The sequence below is a fragment of the Orycteropus afer genome, unplaced genomic scaffold (genome assembly GCF_000298275.1).
Source record: "Orycteropus afer afer isolate SDZICR_OR568_19922 unplaced genomic scaffold, OryAfe1.0 scaffold00407, whole genome shotgun sequence".
Classification (NCBI taxonomy): Eukaryota; Metazoa; Chordata; class Mammalia; order Tubulidentata; family Orycteropodidae; genus Orycteropus; species Orycteropus afer.
Window position 1 is genome coordinate 717,976 of NW_006921994.1, and position 14,354 is coordinate 732,329.

The 14,354-nt window shown below is 45.6% G+C and overlaps 1 protein-coding gene across 1 annotated transcript in view; it reads left to right on the forward strand.

Moving 5' to 3' along the window:
- Positions 1-14,354, forward strand: part of TMEM242 (transmembrane protein 242) — a 37,037-nt gene that overhangs the window by 14,788 nt on the left and 7,895 nt on the right. The window contains exon 3 of the mRNA XM_007953741.2: positions 687-824. Coding sequence (XP_007951932.1) covers positions 687-824 — 138 coding nt within the window. The remainder of the gene's footprint in view (positions 1-686; positions 825-14,354) is intronic.

The window sequence follows — 14,354 nt, forward strand, 5'->3', positions numbered from 1 at the left end:
AGTTGCACGGCTGCTGGGTTGCAGGAGGATCGTTTCACGTTAGCCAGCATGAGATGATACCCTCTAAAACTATAATCGCACATCTATCGGGAGTGAGAGTGAACATTTTCCTAAGTTAGGAGCCAAATGCAGTATGGCTTTAAGTTGTCTGCATGTTAATTGCCCAGTTAAAGTGTGTTTGCATGTTCTCTTCACATACTAATGTTCTGTAGTTCCGTGCCGATTATTTTTGACGTGGATTTGCCCAGTTTGATTTACATTTTTTTTAGAAAAATGAACTTTATTGATCTGAAGTCTTTTGTGAGGAAGCCGTTTCTCTGCTCAGCTGTCTCCCCAGTGCCTGGCACAGCTTCGGGCACGGTGCCTTGTGTACTCAAGGATTTGTCAATCAGAGAAGTGGGGCCTTGATTGTTGTTGAGTGTGGTCGAATGCATTCCAACTCATAGCAGCCCCGTGTGACAGAGTTGCCCCATGTGGCTTCCTAGGTTGTAAACTTTAGGGGAGCAGATCACCGGGGCAGGTTCAAACTGCCAGGCTCTCGGCCAGCAGCAGGGCGCAAGTGTAACTTGACTAAAGCTGTGCGGTTGCCACGTTGCAAAGCTGGTGTTTGAGCAGGAGGAGAACTTCACAATGCTTATTTTTCCTGAAGGTCTTATTCTAACCCTGACCCTCTGTCCTCGCCTTAGGGAAGCATGGCCACAGCTACCTTGCCCGAGAGCGGCTCTGCCCTCGCCCTGCGAGCACTGGGCTGGGGCTCCCTGTACGCCTGGTGTGGAGTCGGACTGATGAGCTTTGCAGTCTGGAAAGCCTTAGGAGTTCACAGTGTGAGTAACAGCTGCCTTGTGATGTGTGTCTGGAACGTTGGTTCTGCTTCCCGCATGCTACATCTTCCTTATTTTCAAATTTGTGTGCAGTCTGGTCCCTGTTCTAGAAAATGATGACAGTGAATTTGACTAAATTTGACTAGTAACTAGGCAACTTCTCATTACTAATAAATCATGTAAGTAACTAATTAAATATTTTGGGGGGTGAAACTTCAAATATAATTAAGGATTAATTCATAGGTAAAAGAGCTCTTGTGGTGTAGTGGATAAGGCATTTGGCTGCTAACCAGAAGGTCAGTGGTTCAAACCCACCAGCTGCTCTGTGGAAGGAAGATGAAGCAATCTACTTCCGTAAAGATTTATAGCCTCAGAAACCCAATGGAGGTCGCTATGAGTCAGAATGCACTCAGTGGCAGTGTGGTTGGTGTTTTTGTGTGGAATTCACTGGTAAGTCCCTACGTGGTGAAAACAATTTGCACGCTGTCATTAAAATACAGGCTGGCCATTCAAACCCACCCAGCTGCCCTGTGATCAGCTTCTGCACAGACCACAGCCAAGAGAACTCTACGGAGCAGTTCTGCCCAGTAACACATAGGGACGTGATGATTCACAATTGACTCAACGGTGATGGGGTAATTTTGTATAATTCATAGGGCATGCTATTGTGTGATGTCAATTCTGACTCAATTGACATTGGCTACTTATTTAATAAAATTATTTAATATGTATCAACTTCCTATGCTGTTTGACATTCCTGTATATAAGCATCTTTGTAAAATATTTAAAGCATTTAAAAATTATTATTTAAATTTTGAATGTATTATTATCACATTCGGGAAAATTCTAGAAATATGTACGTGTATGTTTGTATGAATGTATGTATATAGGTAAGAAGTGGTGGTTGGAATGGGTGGTGGCAGCGGAGTTGGTGCACAGAGGTTGTGCGTATACTCTGAAGGTAGAGTTCAACAAGTGTTGGATACAGAGTGGATGCAGAAAGTGAGAGAAAAAGTGGAATTAGGAATATCGCCAAGGACTGTCATACATTGCTGGCGGGACTGTCAAATGATACAACTGCTCTGGAAAGCAGTATAGCGATTCTGTAAAAAGCTGGAATTAGAAATACCATTTGACCTAGCAATCCCACTACTAGGTATATATTCTATAGAAGTGAGAGCCAGGACAACACAGAGTTTTGCACACCCATGTTCATCGCAGCACTATTTACGATAGCAAAAAGATGGAAACAACCTAGGTGCCCATTAGAAGAATGAATGACCAAACTATGGTACATGCAGACAGTGGATGCTATGCAACACTAAAGAATAATGTAGAATCTGCAAAACACCACATAACATGGATGAACTTGGAGGACATTATGCTGAGTGAAATAAGTCAGTCACAGAAGGACAAATACATTACCAGTTAATTATTGTAAAAAGTCAAGGAAAGGTTTATATATGGAAGGAAACTGTTGGTTGGTTACCAGGGGAGGGAGGGGAGAAGAGGGAACACTGCAAAAAAAAAAAAAAAAAATGCATTGACCTGTGTCACTTTAGGAGCTCTGGTGGTGTAGTGCCTAAGGCATTTGACTGCTAACCAGAAGCTGGTGGTTCAAACCCACCAGCCACTTCTCGGAAGGAGGGTTGGGCAATTTATTTCCATAGCGATACCATCTTGGAAACCCAAGGAGGGGTCACTATGAGTCTGGTCTGACTCGACGGCAGTGAGATATCACTTTAGTTTTGTGTATTTCACTGTACATAAATTATATTTCAATAAAATGTATTTTTTTTACGAAAAGAATATTGCCAAGGCTTTTGGCCTGATGACTGGAAAATGGATGGAGAGGAGCTGGTGTTCAGGGGTAATTTCAGAAGCTCATTGTGGACCTGCAAGTTTGAGACGTCTGCCAGACAACCAAGTGGAGATTCAAGTTAAGATGCAGAAGTTTGGAATTCCAAGGAGTGGGGCAAGGTGAAGCTGTAAGTGAGGCTCACTCATCAACACAAAGTCTTTAAAGCCATGAGAACAGGGGTTCACCAAGGCGGTGAGTGTAGAGCAGGAGGAGAAGAGGCTGGAGGCAGGAGCGCTGGGGCATTCCTGAGGTTGGGGGAGGAGGACAGAGGGGCAAAGGGAGTCTGCCTTCCAAAGATCGAGGGAAAGCACAGAAGGAAACACACATGTCCTGGAAGCCACGTAAAGAAGGCTTTTCCAGGAGGCGAGATTAACTGTGTCCTACGCTGGGGAGGGTCACATGAGATAAGAGCCGACCAATTCATTGTGCTTAGTGGTGTGGTGGCCACTGGTGAAATGACAGGACAAGGCCTGAGTAGAATGGATTGAAGAGAATGGAAGGAGAGAGACAGGAGGCCCTATGTGTAGACAAGGCTTGACTCACTGTGAAGTGACATGTATGCATACATACACACACATATTTCTTAGATTTTCCCAAATGTAGTAATAATACATTCAAAATTTAAGTAATTTTTAAATGCTTTAAATATCTTACAAAGATGCTTATATACATGGATGTCAAACAGCATACGAAGTAGATATATGTTAAATAATTTCATTAAATAAGTAGCCAATGTCAGTTTACATAGAGCCTACACATCACTGAGGCAGAATCGACATCACACAACGGCATGACCTATGAATTATGAAAAATAACCCCATTCCTGTTGAGTCGATTGTGAAGCATCACGTCCCCGTGTGTTACTGGGCAGAACTGCTCCGTAGGGTTCTCTTGGCTAGAGTGGCATCTGGAGGGGGTTTTGTTTTTGCTCTAAGTTTGTGTGCTGATGGAGGGGCCTGGGAGCCCTAGGGGGTTGGTGGTGTGAGGTGAGCAGGGGACTTGCTGGAGCAGCATCCATGGCCTTAGTGAGCTTTCCCTCAGCTCGTTGTGAACTAGACACAGACATCCCTGTCCTTATCAACACAGATGGTGCTTTGCTCCTGGCTGAGTAACCTTTCATTTTACAGTGACTTTGCTGGTCACTGTTTATCATGATAAAGTAGGGACTGCTCAGAAAAGTTAGAAAACTTGTGACTCAAGATTTTTGTGGTTTCCCGTTTTTTGACCAAAACAAAATCTCTTCTCCGTTTCCAGCACTGTAGCAGCCGTTGTAGACACAGCAGAATGTTCCATCCTCACCGTAACTGGGAAGCAGATATTAGTACCCCCAGGCTACAGATGACAGAGGTGGGACTCAGAGAGCTTAGGCTGCTCAGCTGGCTCACAGAGCTGGTACTGGCAGAGCCGAGACAAACCCCGATGTGACAGTTTTCAGAAGCTAGGCTTTGTCCAGCTTTACTCCCTGACCTAAGATGTGAACTGAAGGAGTAGATGCAAGGGGCCAGCGTGAAGGGGAGGAGGTAATGAACTTGGTTTTGATTGTGACCCGGTCCCACAGTTCTTGAAAACTTGGCAGGTTTTCCTGGGTGTCTTCAGTGTAGGCCTCTCTCCCACATCAGAATCAACATCACTGGAGCATATGACTGGCCATTCTTTCCTCACTAAACGAGGAGACCTCCTTTCAGCACATGATATACAGTGGAAAAATGTTTCAGACGTGATAGAAAATGAAAAACGGTTCATATCTATAGGTAATAAGATAGTTATTTGAAAACAAAAGTGAGAGAAAACTGGGAAGAAGGATGAATGGTGACATATGAATGAATTATGAGCGTACGGATGAATTACAAGGAGCTCTGGTGGTGTAGTGCCGAATGCATTTGACAGCTAACTGGAAAGTTGGTGGTTCAAACCCACCAGCCACTCCCTGGAAGGCAGATTGGGCAGTCTACTTCCATAAAGATTTACTGCCTCGGAAACCCAGTGGGGGTCACTGTGTGTCGGGATCAACTCAATGGCAGTGAGTTTGGGTGAATTCTTCCCTTTACTTTTCCGTGTATCTTCCATGCTACATGTGTGTTCCATGCTACTTTAACAGTAAAGATATGAGCTTCTGAAAATGGCACTGGGTTTTATTTTTACTGATTGACACTGGTAAATAAAGCACAGCTGCCTGAGGTCACAAAATGTCCTTGACAACATACGTTATCTACTTGAGGGGTCATGCGAATGTCTGGTAATAAAGTTACTAAGCTTTTAGTTTATCTAAAAATGACTGACTGTTAGCACTTTATGCCAACTACATGGAATTGATAGTGATGTTTCCAGTGTTTAGTAATGCAGATCATAACTGAGTAATAAAATTTTAAGACATTTGAAAATATGAATAGTCTTTGATTTAGAAGAGTCATAAGAAAGAATAAATCCGTATTTTCACAGATCAACAACATGAAGTTATTTAGATTAAATGATACACTTGAGAATTTAGGCTTTTATAGGCCAGACTGTGATAATTCAATTTCTAGAAACTGAACTTCTTTAAAGAGACTAGTCAGGATTAAGGAACTCTGGTGGCGCAGTGCCTCAGGCATTTGACTGCTCACCAGAACATTGGTGGTTCAAACCTACCAGCCACTCACAGACGGAAGATGGGACAATCCACTTTTGTAAAGATTTACCACCTTGGAAACCCATTAGGGGTCGCTACGAGTTGGCATCAACTCAATGGCAGTGAGTTTGGTTTTTGGAGTTTGAGTTAGAGGGTCATGATCTAAATAAAATATTTTGGGGAGGGAATTTTTCTGACTGACACTGTTGGACATAGGATACTGGGGACCCTTCTTTGTCTTTAACTAAAGAGAGAGAGTGCAGAGATGTGTGCTTCCTCTGGGTGGGTCCTGAGGCCTCTCAGCTTGCTCTCCCTGACTGAGCAGGCTCGCAGAGAAATGAATGCACCGATTCATTAAAGGGCATCTTTGAGGCAGTGACACTCACTAATTTGTTCATCAGATATTTGTGGGCCCACCCTGAAGCACTGTGCAAAGACAGCCTCCTGCATAGACTGTTAGCACCCTCGGCCCTAAGCCTCGCCGGTTGACTTTCCGTGGAAATTCTTATTATATGACCCTGTTTTGTGGCTTGCAGAGAGCAATCTGGTATACTGAGCTTTGCATTAGAGTGTTTGGATTATAATTAGAGGTTTGCTCAGTCAAGTGACAGTTCCTTTTATCACCATTTACTGCCTCTTGGGAAATTTAGTCATCTTTCTGTGACTAAGGAAAGCAGTCTTAGTCAGAAAATGTTGAGCAGAAGTGCACTGAATAAATCAGTCATGATGGTTCTAGATGAATACAGGGAACCCAAGCCCATTCCACTGTCAAAGCCTTGTGTTAACTCTGCAGAGCGAAGGGCGCCATCTAGTGGCTGGCCGAGAGCAGAGCGAGGACAGTGCTCCTGTTCCCTGTTTGAATCCACACCTCCATCTGCTGGCGGGAAAGGGAACAAAGCCACGTGCTTGAAGCTAAACCCTCTCTGATTGATAGTTGCCGTCAAGTTGATCCCAACTCGTGGCCTCCGACCCAGGGCGGACCCCGTGTGTGCAGAGCAGTGCTCCGTAGGATTTTCAGGGATGAGCACTTTTGAAAGCAGAGATCCAGGCCTGTTTTCTGAGGCGCCTCTGGTGGGTTCGAACCCCTAACTTTTTGGCTAGTTGTCAAGCACTTAACCATTTCCCCAGCCCTGGACTCCTCAAACCCTCCCTAGCTTCTTAAAAATGTTTTGGGTTTACTCTCTGTTCATTCATAATTATTGTGAAATTTCATTTAACATATGCCATATCTAGTGCATTGAATATAAATTTGTGTTTTACACAGTGGTGTATCTTTTCATCAGAGGTTCCGAAAGAGAGCTAGTGGAGTGGTCTTGTCAGCTGACTGAAGCAGACAAGTGCACCCCGGATTTGGGATGGGGCCTCACTGCCCTGCGTAGGGATCCGTGCGGGTTCTCATCTTCTCTCCCCCCAGCCCCACCCTGCCTGCTCTGACCAGCCTGCAGGCCTGTGAGCATGGCGTGACAGTTACTGTGGAATTTTGTCATTTGATTATGACTGAGGTTACGTTAATTTTAGCACAGTAACTTAATTGTGCAAAGGAAATCATGAACATTTACGGTGGCTTATGGTCTCCTGATGCAGCTGTAAGGAGCTCTGGTGGTGCAGCAGTTAAGAGCTTGGCCGCTAACCAAAAGGTTGGTGGTTCAAACACCCAGCAGTAAGACTGGCAGTTTGCTCCCATACAGATTACAGCTGAGGAAACCCATTGGAGCAGTTCTGCTCTGTAACACGTGGGGTCCCTGTGAGTCAGAATGGACTCAACGGCAGCTAACAACAACAGGGCGACGAACAGTCCTGGGAATGGATGTGTGCAGGCCACGTGGTGATGACATTGTAAGAGCACTGCCTTCCAGACTTGTTTACCATTTGTTACTGTTGATACTGAGAGGATTTCTGAAGAGGTCCTGATACTTATAGCTGACCCCCTGGTCTGGTCTTTCTCCCCTTAGAAGGAGACGGTCAGTAAATAAACACCCTTGACCAATGGGACGTGAGCTGTCATAGAAGGGGGTGCACAGTTTTAACAACTTCCTTAAGACCGTGGCCTGCATCTGTCTGACATAAGGTGACCATCTCCCATCACTGACCTTTACTGTGTCATCTGTACAACCCGTTCATGCTACCTGGTGCAGTTAGAATTTAGGGACAATTTACAGGTCTGCCCTCATAGTACCTAAAACCTCTCTAGTAAAAGGGACATATAAAATTAATAATAAAAGCATGACCCTAAAATCCTTAGTTATAGTGAACTGCTTTATATTGTCTTGTTGTTGTTGTTGTTATGTGCCGTCGAGTCAGCCCCGACTCATAGCGACCCCTCCTTGGGTTTCCGAGGCAGTATCACTACGGAAGTAGGATTGCCCAACCTTCCTTCCGAGGAGTGGCTGGTGGGTTTGAACCGCCAGCCTTCTGGTTAGCAGTCAAGTGCCTTAGCCACTATGCTACCAGAGCTCCTTTATATTGTCTAGAGATTTAAATTTAAAGATTAGCTTATAAATGGAATGCTTTTGGTTTTACCCTTTTACATGGGATAAGAGATGCTTTTCTTTATTTAAATATTTTTGTGTTTATGTTTAAAGGAAAAGACATTAAGTCCTATATTTTTTTAAAAAAAATTAACTTTGGGTGTTATGTTTGTTTTGGTAAAAATTGTTTTCATTGTTTTTGAAAAATCAAACAATGTACAGAAGTATTAAGAAGAAAACAAAAGTCATTCAAGATCCACTGAGTCACAGTTTTTACAGAAGGCTCATCCTTCAGATCGGCTGCTTCAGTCCTGTTTCCATCATTGTACGATAAAACCTGCGAAAACCAGAATGTGGGTAAGACAGAAACCTGTCAGAGAAGGAAAAAGCAGATATTTTTCACTAAAACAAGCAGTGGAAGAGTGGTCAGACTGCACCCTGACAAAGGCAGGAAACTCGTGAGACCTGGAAGAGCAAGGTGGTCCTGTCAAATTCTGGCTCTCCCAGCGTTCGCTGTACATAACGCTGTTTCGGTGAACACCATGTCCTGGGCCCTTCCTGTGGAGCGCGGTAGCAGACTGTGAGCTGCCATTGTTTGAATGACTATGTGGTGTTGTGTGGTGTGTTATGCTTTACCTGATGGCTTGGTCCTCTAGTGCTGCTGTAACAGACAACGTAGGTGGCAGCTTTGACAATTGGAAGTTTAGTCTCTCACGGTTTAGGAGCCTACAAGCTCAGATCCTAGGGGAAGGCTTTCTCTCTGTGTTGGCTCACGGTTTAGGAGGAAGGTTCTTGTCTTCTTTCAGTATCTGTGAGCCCAGCATCAGTCTTCCCCTGGGTCTCAGAGGCTCTCAGCACAGGGACCCTGGATCCAAAGGGCCCATTCCACTCCCAGCTCTTCCTTCTTGGTGGCAGTAGGTCCCTCCTCTGCTCTTTGCTGGCTTGTTCAATCTCTTTTATATCTCAAAAGAGACTGCCTCAAGGTACAACCCAATCCTGTGGATTGTATCTTACCTCATTAATACCAAAGTTAGGGTTTACAGCACAGAGGATAATTACATCGGATCACAAAATGGAAGATACTTACGTAATACTGAGAATCATGGCCTGGCCAAGTTGACCTATATTTTGGGGGGACAAAATTCAACTCATAATACCTGATCAGGTACCTGCCAGTGGGCACGTAGATGGTAGTTTTTGTCTACTAAACACCACAGTGAACTTCTGTAGGCATATTTTTTTTTCTTTTCACAATCAAGAAGTTTGTCCTAAAGACAGAAGATGTTATTGGTGCATCCAAGTGCATCTTGAACGTGTTTTGGTACCTGTTTCTGAATGGCCTTCCAGAGGAGCTTACGCAGTTCGGAAGATACCGAGAGTGCGTACTCGGTCCTAGCACCCTTGCCATCAGTGGCTTCTGTGTGTCTGGGATTTTTGCCAGTCTGATGGGTGGACATAATCATTCTCCTTCCGCTGCATCTCTCTGAATTCCTGCTGCTGGAACGGGGCTCTTGGACAGAACTCGTGCTTGGCGTCCTGCCGACCCTCTAGGCCTCCTGTTCACTAAGAACAAAAGGTAAAGCACGGAGGTGAAACTTGTATACTTGAAACACTTCTCTGAAAAGGGGCATTTGTCTTTCCTCTTCTGAGAGGGTCTGCTAAGAGCAGTAGCAGCGTTATGCCTTCCTTCAGGATGGGCTCCGGTAAACTTTATTCTCTCCTCTTCTTTTTTGCAGCTGTCCTGCTAAATAGAAGTTTTATGTTATGGGAAACCCCATGGGGCAGTTCTACTCTGTCCTTTAGGGTCGCTGTGAGTCCGAATCGACTTGGTAGCAACAGGTTTTTTGGTTAAAATAACCAGTCCAGGAATAACCTAGTAAGTAGAGGAATAACTAGGACTAGTCGCTATGAGTTGGGTCTGACTCGACGGCACATCACAAAACAACAGTAAGACACAGTCAACGGCAGTGAGTTTGGGTTGTTTTGAATAAGAGATACGTCAGGATGTTGGTAAAACTGGAGATTACCGAAAGTCAAGAGAAAGATTTTCACTGACTCATCTCAAAGGAGGCAGCATATTAGTGTGAATGCCGGGCCCCCAAAGCAAATGGGAATGTGGGAAAGTTGGAAGCGTTGCACTCTGAGGATATTGAAGATGGAAGCGGACCTCTGAGAAGGAAGTCTTCCCCCGTGGATTAGGCCTGAGTCTCTTGCAGCCTGTTTCATGGTGGCAACTGAGGATGGGTCTGCAAGGGGAGCCGGAACCAGCCTGAACCGCTCCCTCTGTGTCGCTGCCTCATTGAGTAGGTGATCTCCAGGCTTCTGTCCCCAGGAGGCAGGCTCACATTTATGACTGATTCAGGCTGTCGGCTCATCCACCGAGCTTCCTCCCTGGGCTGGTGCTCTTCAGAGCCCTGGGAGCAGTGTTGCCACGTTCTTGCATTGGTGTTCCATCTGACAGGCTCTTAGGCCTTCAGAAGGAGTAAGCGTTGCGTGTTTTCCTGGAATCGTTCTCTCTTAATTGGAAGTGGCACCGTGCCTTGGTTATTCAGTTCAGGGCTGAGACGGGACCATCTCGGTAGCCCTCACTTCCTGTCTGGCGGGGCTCTGGTGGCTGGCCTCTGTCGGTGAGGTACTGATGTGAAGCGGGCCAGCACAGCGGTGACAGAGATGGAATCAAAGCTACTTGCTGCGTCTTAAATGACATTGTGCTTTTTTTTGACCCAAGGTGGGAAATGAGCTGTTTTGGCGTATTTCCAAGACACCTCTTTAAAAACCCCACCAGCCTCCTCTCACATATAAACTCGAGCCTCAGCAGTTCACCCAGTGGGACTGTGTGGCACTTACCAGGATGCCAGCTGCTGCCGTGAAAGCCTGTCTCTTCTGGGGCCCGGCGTAAACCAGGCCTCATCGCCTCAAGAAAGTCTCCCAGCGGAGCACAGGCATCCCTTCCACCGTTTCACCGGCTCCCTCTGCCCTTGAGAATAGAGTCCGGGGTTTGTGAGTCCCTCCATGGCCCGGCCCTGCTTGTTCTTCCCCCTCAGTTGTTCTTAACTCAGGGCACTTTGACCCCTGGAAGACGCTCGCAATGTCTGGAAACGGTTTTGACTGACATAACAAGAGTGACTCTACTGGCGTCTAGTGGGTGGAGGCCAGGATGCTGGTAAACATCCCGCAGCGCGAATGCAGTTCCCACCACACAGAACTCCTCGGTCTCCAGTGCCGGAGCGCTGCGGTGCAGGGGCTGGCCGCGTGGTTCACGGCCCTTCTGTCGCACACTTGGCCCTGGTCACACTGTAGGGCCGTGTTCTCTCTGCCTGCGCCTTGTCCTAGCCGACCCCACACCCCCATCAGTCTTGCCTGCCTTCCTCTACCACTTCCCTCTGCTGACAGAGGCTTTGGGCAAAGTCTTTACAAATGGAAGTTCATGTATTTTGGTAGTTTTGAGTATATAAAGATAACTGAAGTTTCTACCTTAAATTGAAGGTAACTTCCATGTAAAATGTTGTCTTCAGTCATTTTTCAGGTGGCAAAGCTGTTGTTACGGAGGGCTGCAGCATGACTTCTAGTCCTTAGCCAATCACAGAGAAACAATATAAACCCGTAGCCAAAAAGTTCAACTTTCCCAGTTTTTAGATATGATTTAGAAAATACATACTAACGAATTTTAATTTCTTTTTGTATTTTGTGCCACATTAAAATATTTGCTATTTTTCCTTTTTAGTAACTAATACAAGTGGCTTGCCTACATTGCATCAAAAATGATGAGTGAGGTCATGCCTTTAAGAACAAAATGAGATTGGGTAGTCCACTTAATTGATGAGAATAGCTTGCCAATTTATTTAATAATTTTTAAATGACATCATAAGGACAGTGATCCCAGTTTTGCTTTTTGGATGGACTTCCTACCTCAATTCTGCTTCCCCAGACAAAGGAAGATGCTGTCAGGCACAGACATTTGCAGAGACCGCAGATCAGGATTTGAAAGCTACGTAGATGTTAAATCTATCAGCAAGAAAATTACAGCCCATTAATTTGTTTAAAACTACCATTTATATTTTATGATTTTTCAAGTCACAAAACTTTTTAAAGAATTATATTCATAAAATGCTCTCCTTGCATGCTGGTGAGTTTATAGCCTATTCCAGATCAGCTTATACTATTAATTAGCATGGCTTTCATTGCAGCTTTTTTCCCCCCTAATCAAGTGTTTCATGCTATTTTAAAAAAAGCTTTCCAGAGAACAAAGCATCTTAAATGCTTTAAAGGACGAAACGTCTCCCTCTGGCTCGGCAGGATTCATTGTGTACATGACGAGGTTTAAACAGCACGGCTTTGTTTTGTGTTGTCACTTGGTAAAGCTAGGTCTTGGCTTTAAAAATGGGTAAGAACTTCCAGCTTATTCAGTTTTATTTGAAGTTTATGCATCAGTCTTGCCCAGAAACCCCAAACGTGCACCTACCCACTTTACTTAATACCCTTTTATTCCTAAGCCCCTCACCAGGTGGGCACTCTCGCCCTGCCTTCCCATGGCTCCCTCACCTTTTCGTCCTCCAGACCCGTTGCCGTGGAGTCGACTCTGACTCATGTACCCCATGTGTTGAGAGCTCCATAGGGTCTTCTGGGCTATAATCTTACAGCCGCAGCAGATTGACAGGCCTTGCATCCGCGATGCCGCTGGGTGGGTTTGAGTGGCCAATTGCAAACGACTGGGCCCCCCAGGACTGTTTAGCCCTAAGCCTCACCCTTTTCTGTAGTTATTTACGCATGCTTTCCTACCACAAACGTTTACGGAATCCCTGGAGCTGTTGTGGCGTAGTGGGTAAGACATTTGACTGCTGACCGGAAGGTTGATAGTGCAAACCCACCAGCTGCTCCATGGGAGGAAGATGAGGCAGTTTACTTCTGTAAAGATTTACAGCCTTGGAAACCCAGTGGAGGGGTCACTAGGAGTCAGAGTCAATTCGATGGCAGTGGGTTTGGGTTTTTGTGATTCACAGGCCAGGCGCTGTCCTAGAGACAAGGACATGCTGGTGAATCAAAGGGGTCCTTCTTGTAGTGTTGTTGTTAGGTGCCGTCGAGTTGCGTCCACCTCCTAGCGACCCTGTGTGCAAGGGAATGAAACTGCCCGGTCCTGCCCCATCCTCACGGCCTTGCTGTGCTCGAGCCCACTGCTGGCCGTCACTGTGACAGTCCACCCATCGAGGAGCTTCCCCTTTTCCGCTGGCCTCTGCTTTACAAAGCCTGATGTCCTTCTCCAGGACGGGGCCTCCTGCTGACATGTCCAGAGCCTGTGAGGTAAAGTCTCACCATCCTTACTTCTTAGGGGCATTCCAAGACACATTTGTTTGTTCTTCTGGAGGTCCACAGTATATTCACCAACAACACAACTCAAACGCATCAATTCTTCCGTTTTCCTTACTCATTGTCCAGGTTTGGCATGCATATGAGGTGACAGAAAATTCCATGGCTTGGCTAAGGCACACCTTAGTCCTCAAAGGGCAACTTTTCTTTTTAATTTCAAGAGGTCTTTTGCAGCAGATTTGCCCAGTACAGTACGTCATTTGATTTCTTGACTGCTGCTTCCATGGGCTTGTAGATCCAAGTAAAACTAAATCCTTGAAAAGTCAATCTTTTCTCCTTTTATCATGTTGCTTATTGATCCAGGTGTGAGGCCTTTTGTTTTCTTTATGTTGAAGTAGTCTTTGATCTTCAAATGCTTCAAGTCTTCGATTTAAGCATGAAAGGTTGTGTTATCTGTATGGTAGGTTGTTAATGTAGTGACAAAGTCATAAGAAACTCAATTCTGCATGACCGGAAGAGCCCTGGTGAGGCAGTAGTTCGTGCTTGGCTGCTAACCAAAGGTTGAACCCACCAGCTACTCTGGGGAAAGGTGTGATGGTCTTCTTCCTTACAGATTACAGCCTTGGGAGCCCCACGGGTCAGCTCTGCTCTGTCACATAAGGTCGCTAGGAGTCGGAATCGACTCCACGGCAGTGGCTCTGCCTTTGGTGTGCCTGATAACTCCTTAACGGAGGGAGGCACAAAGCGCAGTCATGATGGAGGGTTTTAAAACTTAACTTGGCTTTGGGGATTGGAAAAGACTTAACCAAGGATAGACTTTCTGAACTGGTGTCCTGCATCGAACAAGGAGGGAGGTGGAGCTGGGTGAGATTCTGGGTGGAAGGAGTAATGGGACTCAGTTGCAGCCGTCTCCTTGGCCTAGACGTGTTTGTCCTTACTTCCTGCTCCTCCCTCCTATATGGTGTGACCAACGTGCCATGAGCTATGATGTTCTACTGCATTTGAACAGACGCCTTGAGGCAGGTTATCAGCTGAAAGGAACAATGCACCGCCTCAGACAGAAGGTCGTCAGGGAGCTGTCTGCTACCTGGCATGTGTGTCTGGAGTCGACCTGGTTTGCTGGAGGACTGGCTGTCTTATCGTCGTCCTCCGGGCTCTCCTTGTCTTGAGATAGTACTATAAATAAGAAGGTGCTTTGTTTGGAGTGCTTTTATTCTGGAGAGTTTTGTTATTTTCCCTCAGAATTGATTTCTTTGTGGCTAAGGGGCAGGTGAAGAGGCAGCTCTCAGAGA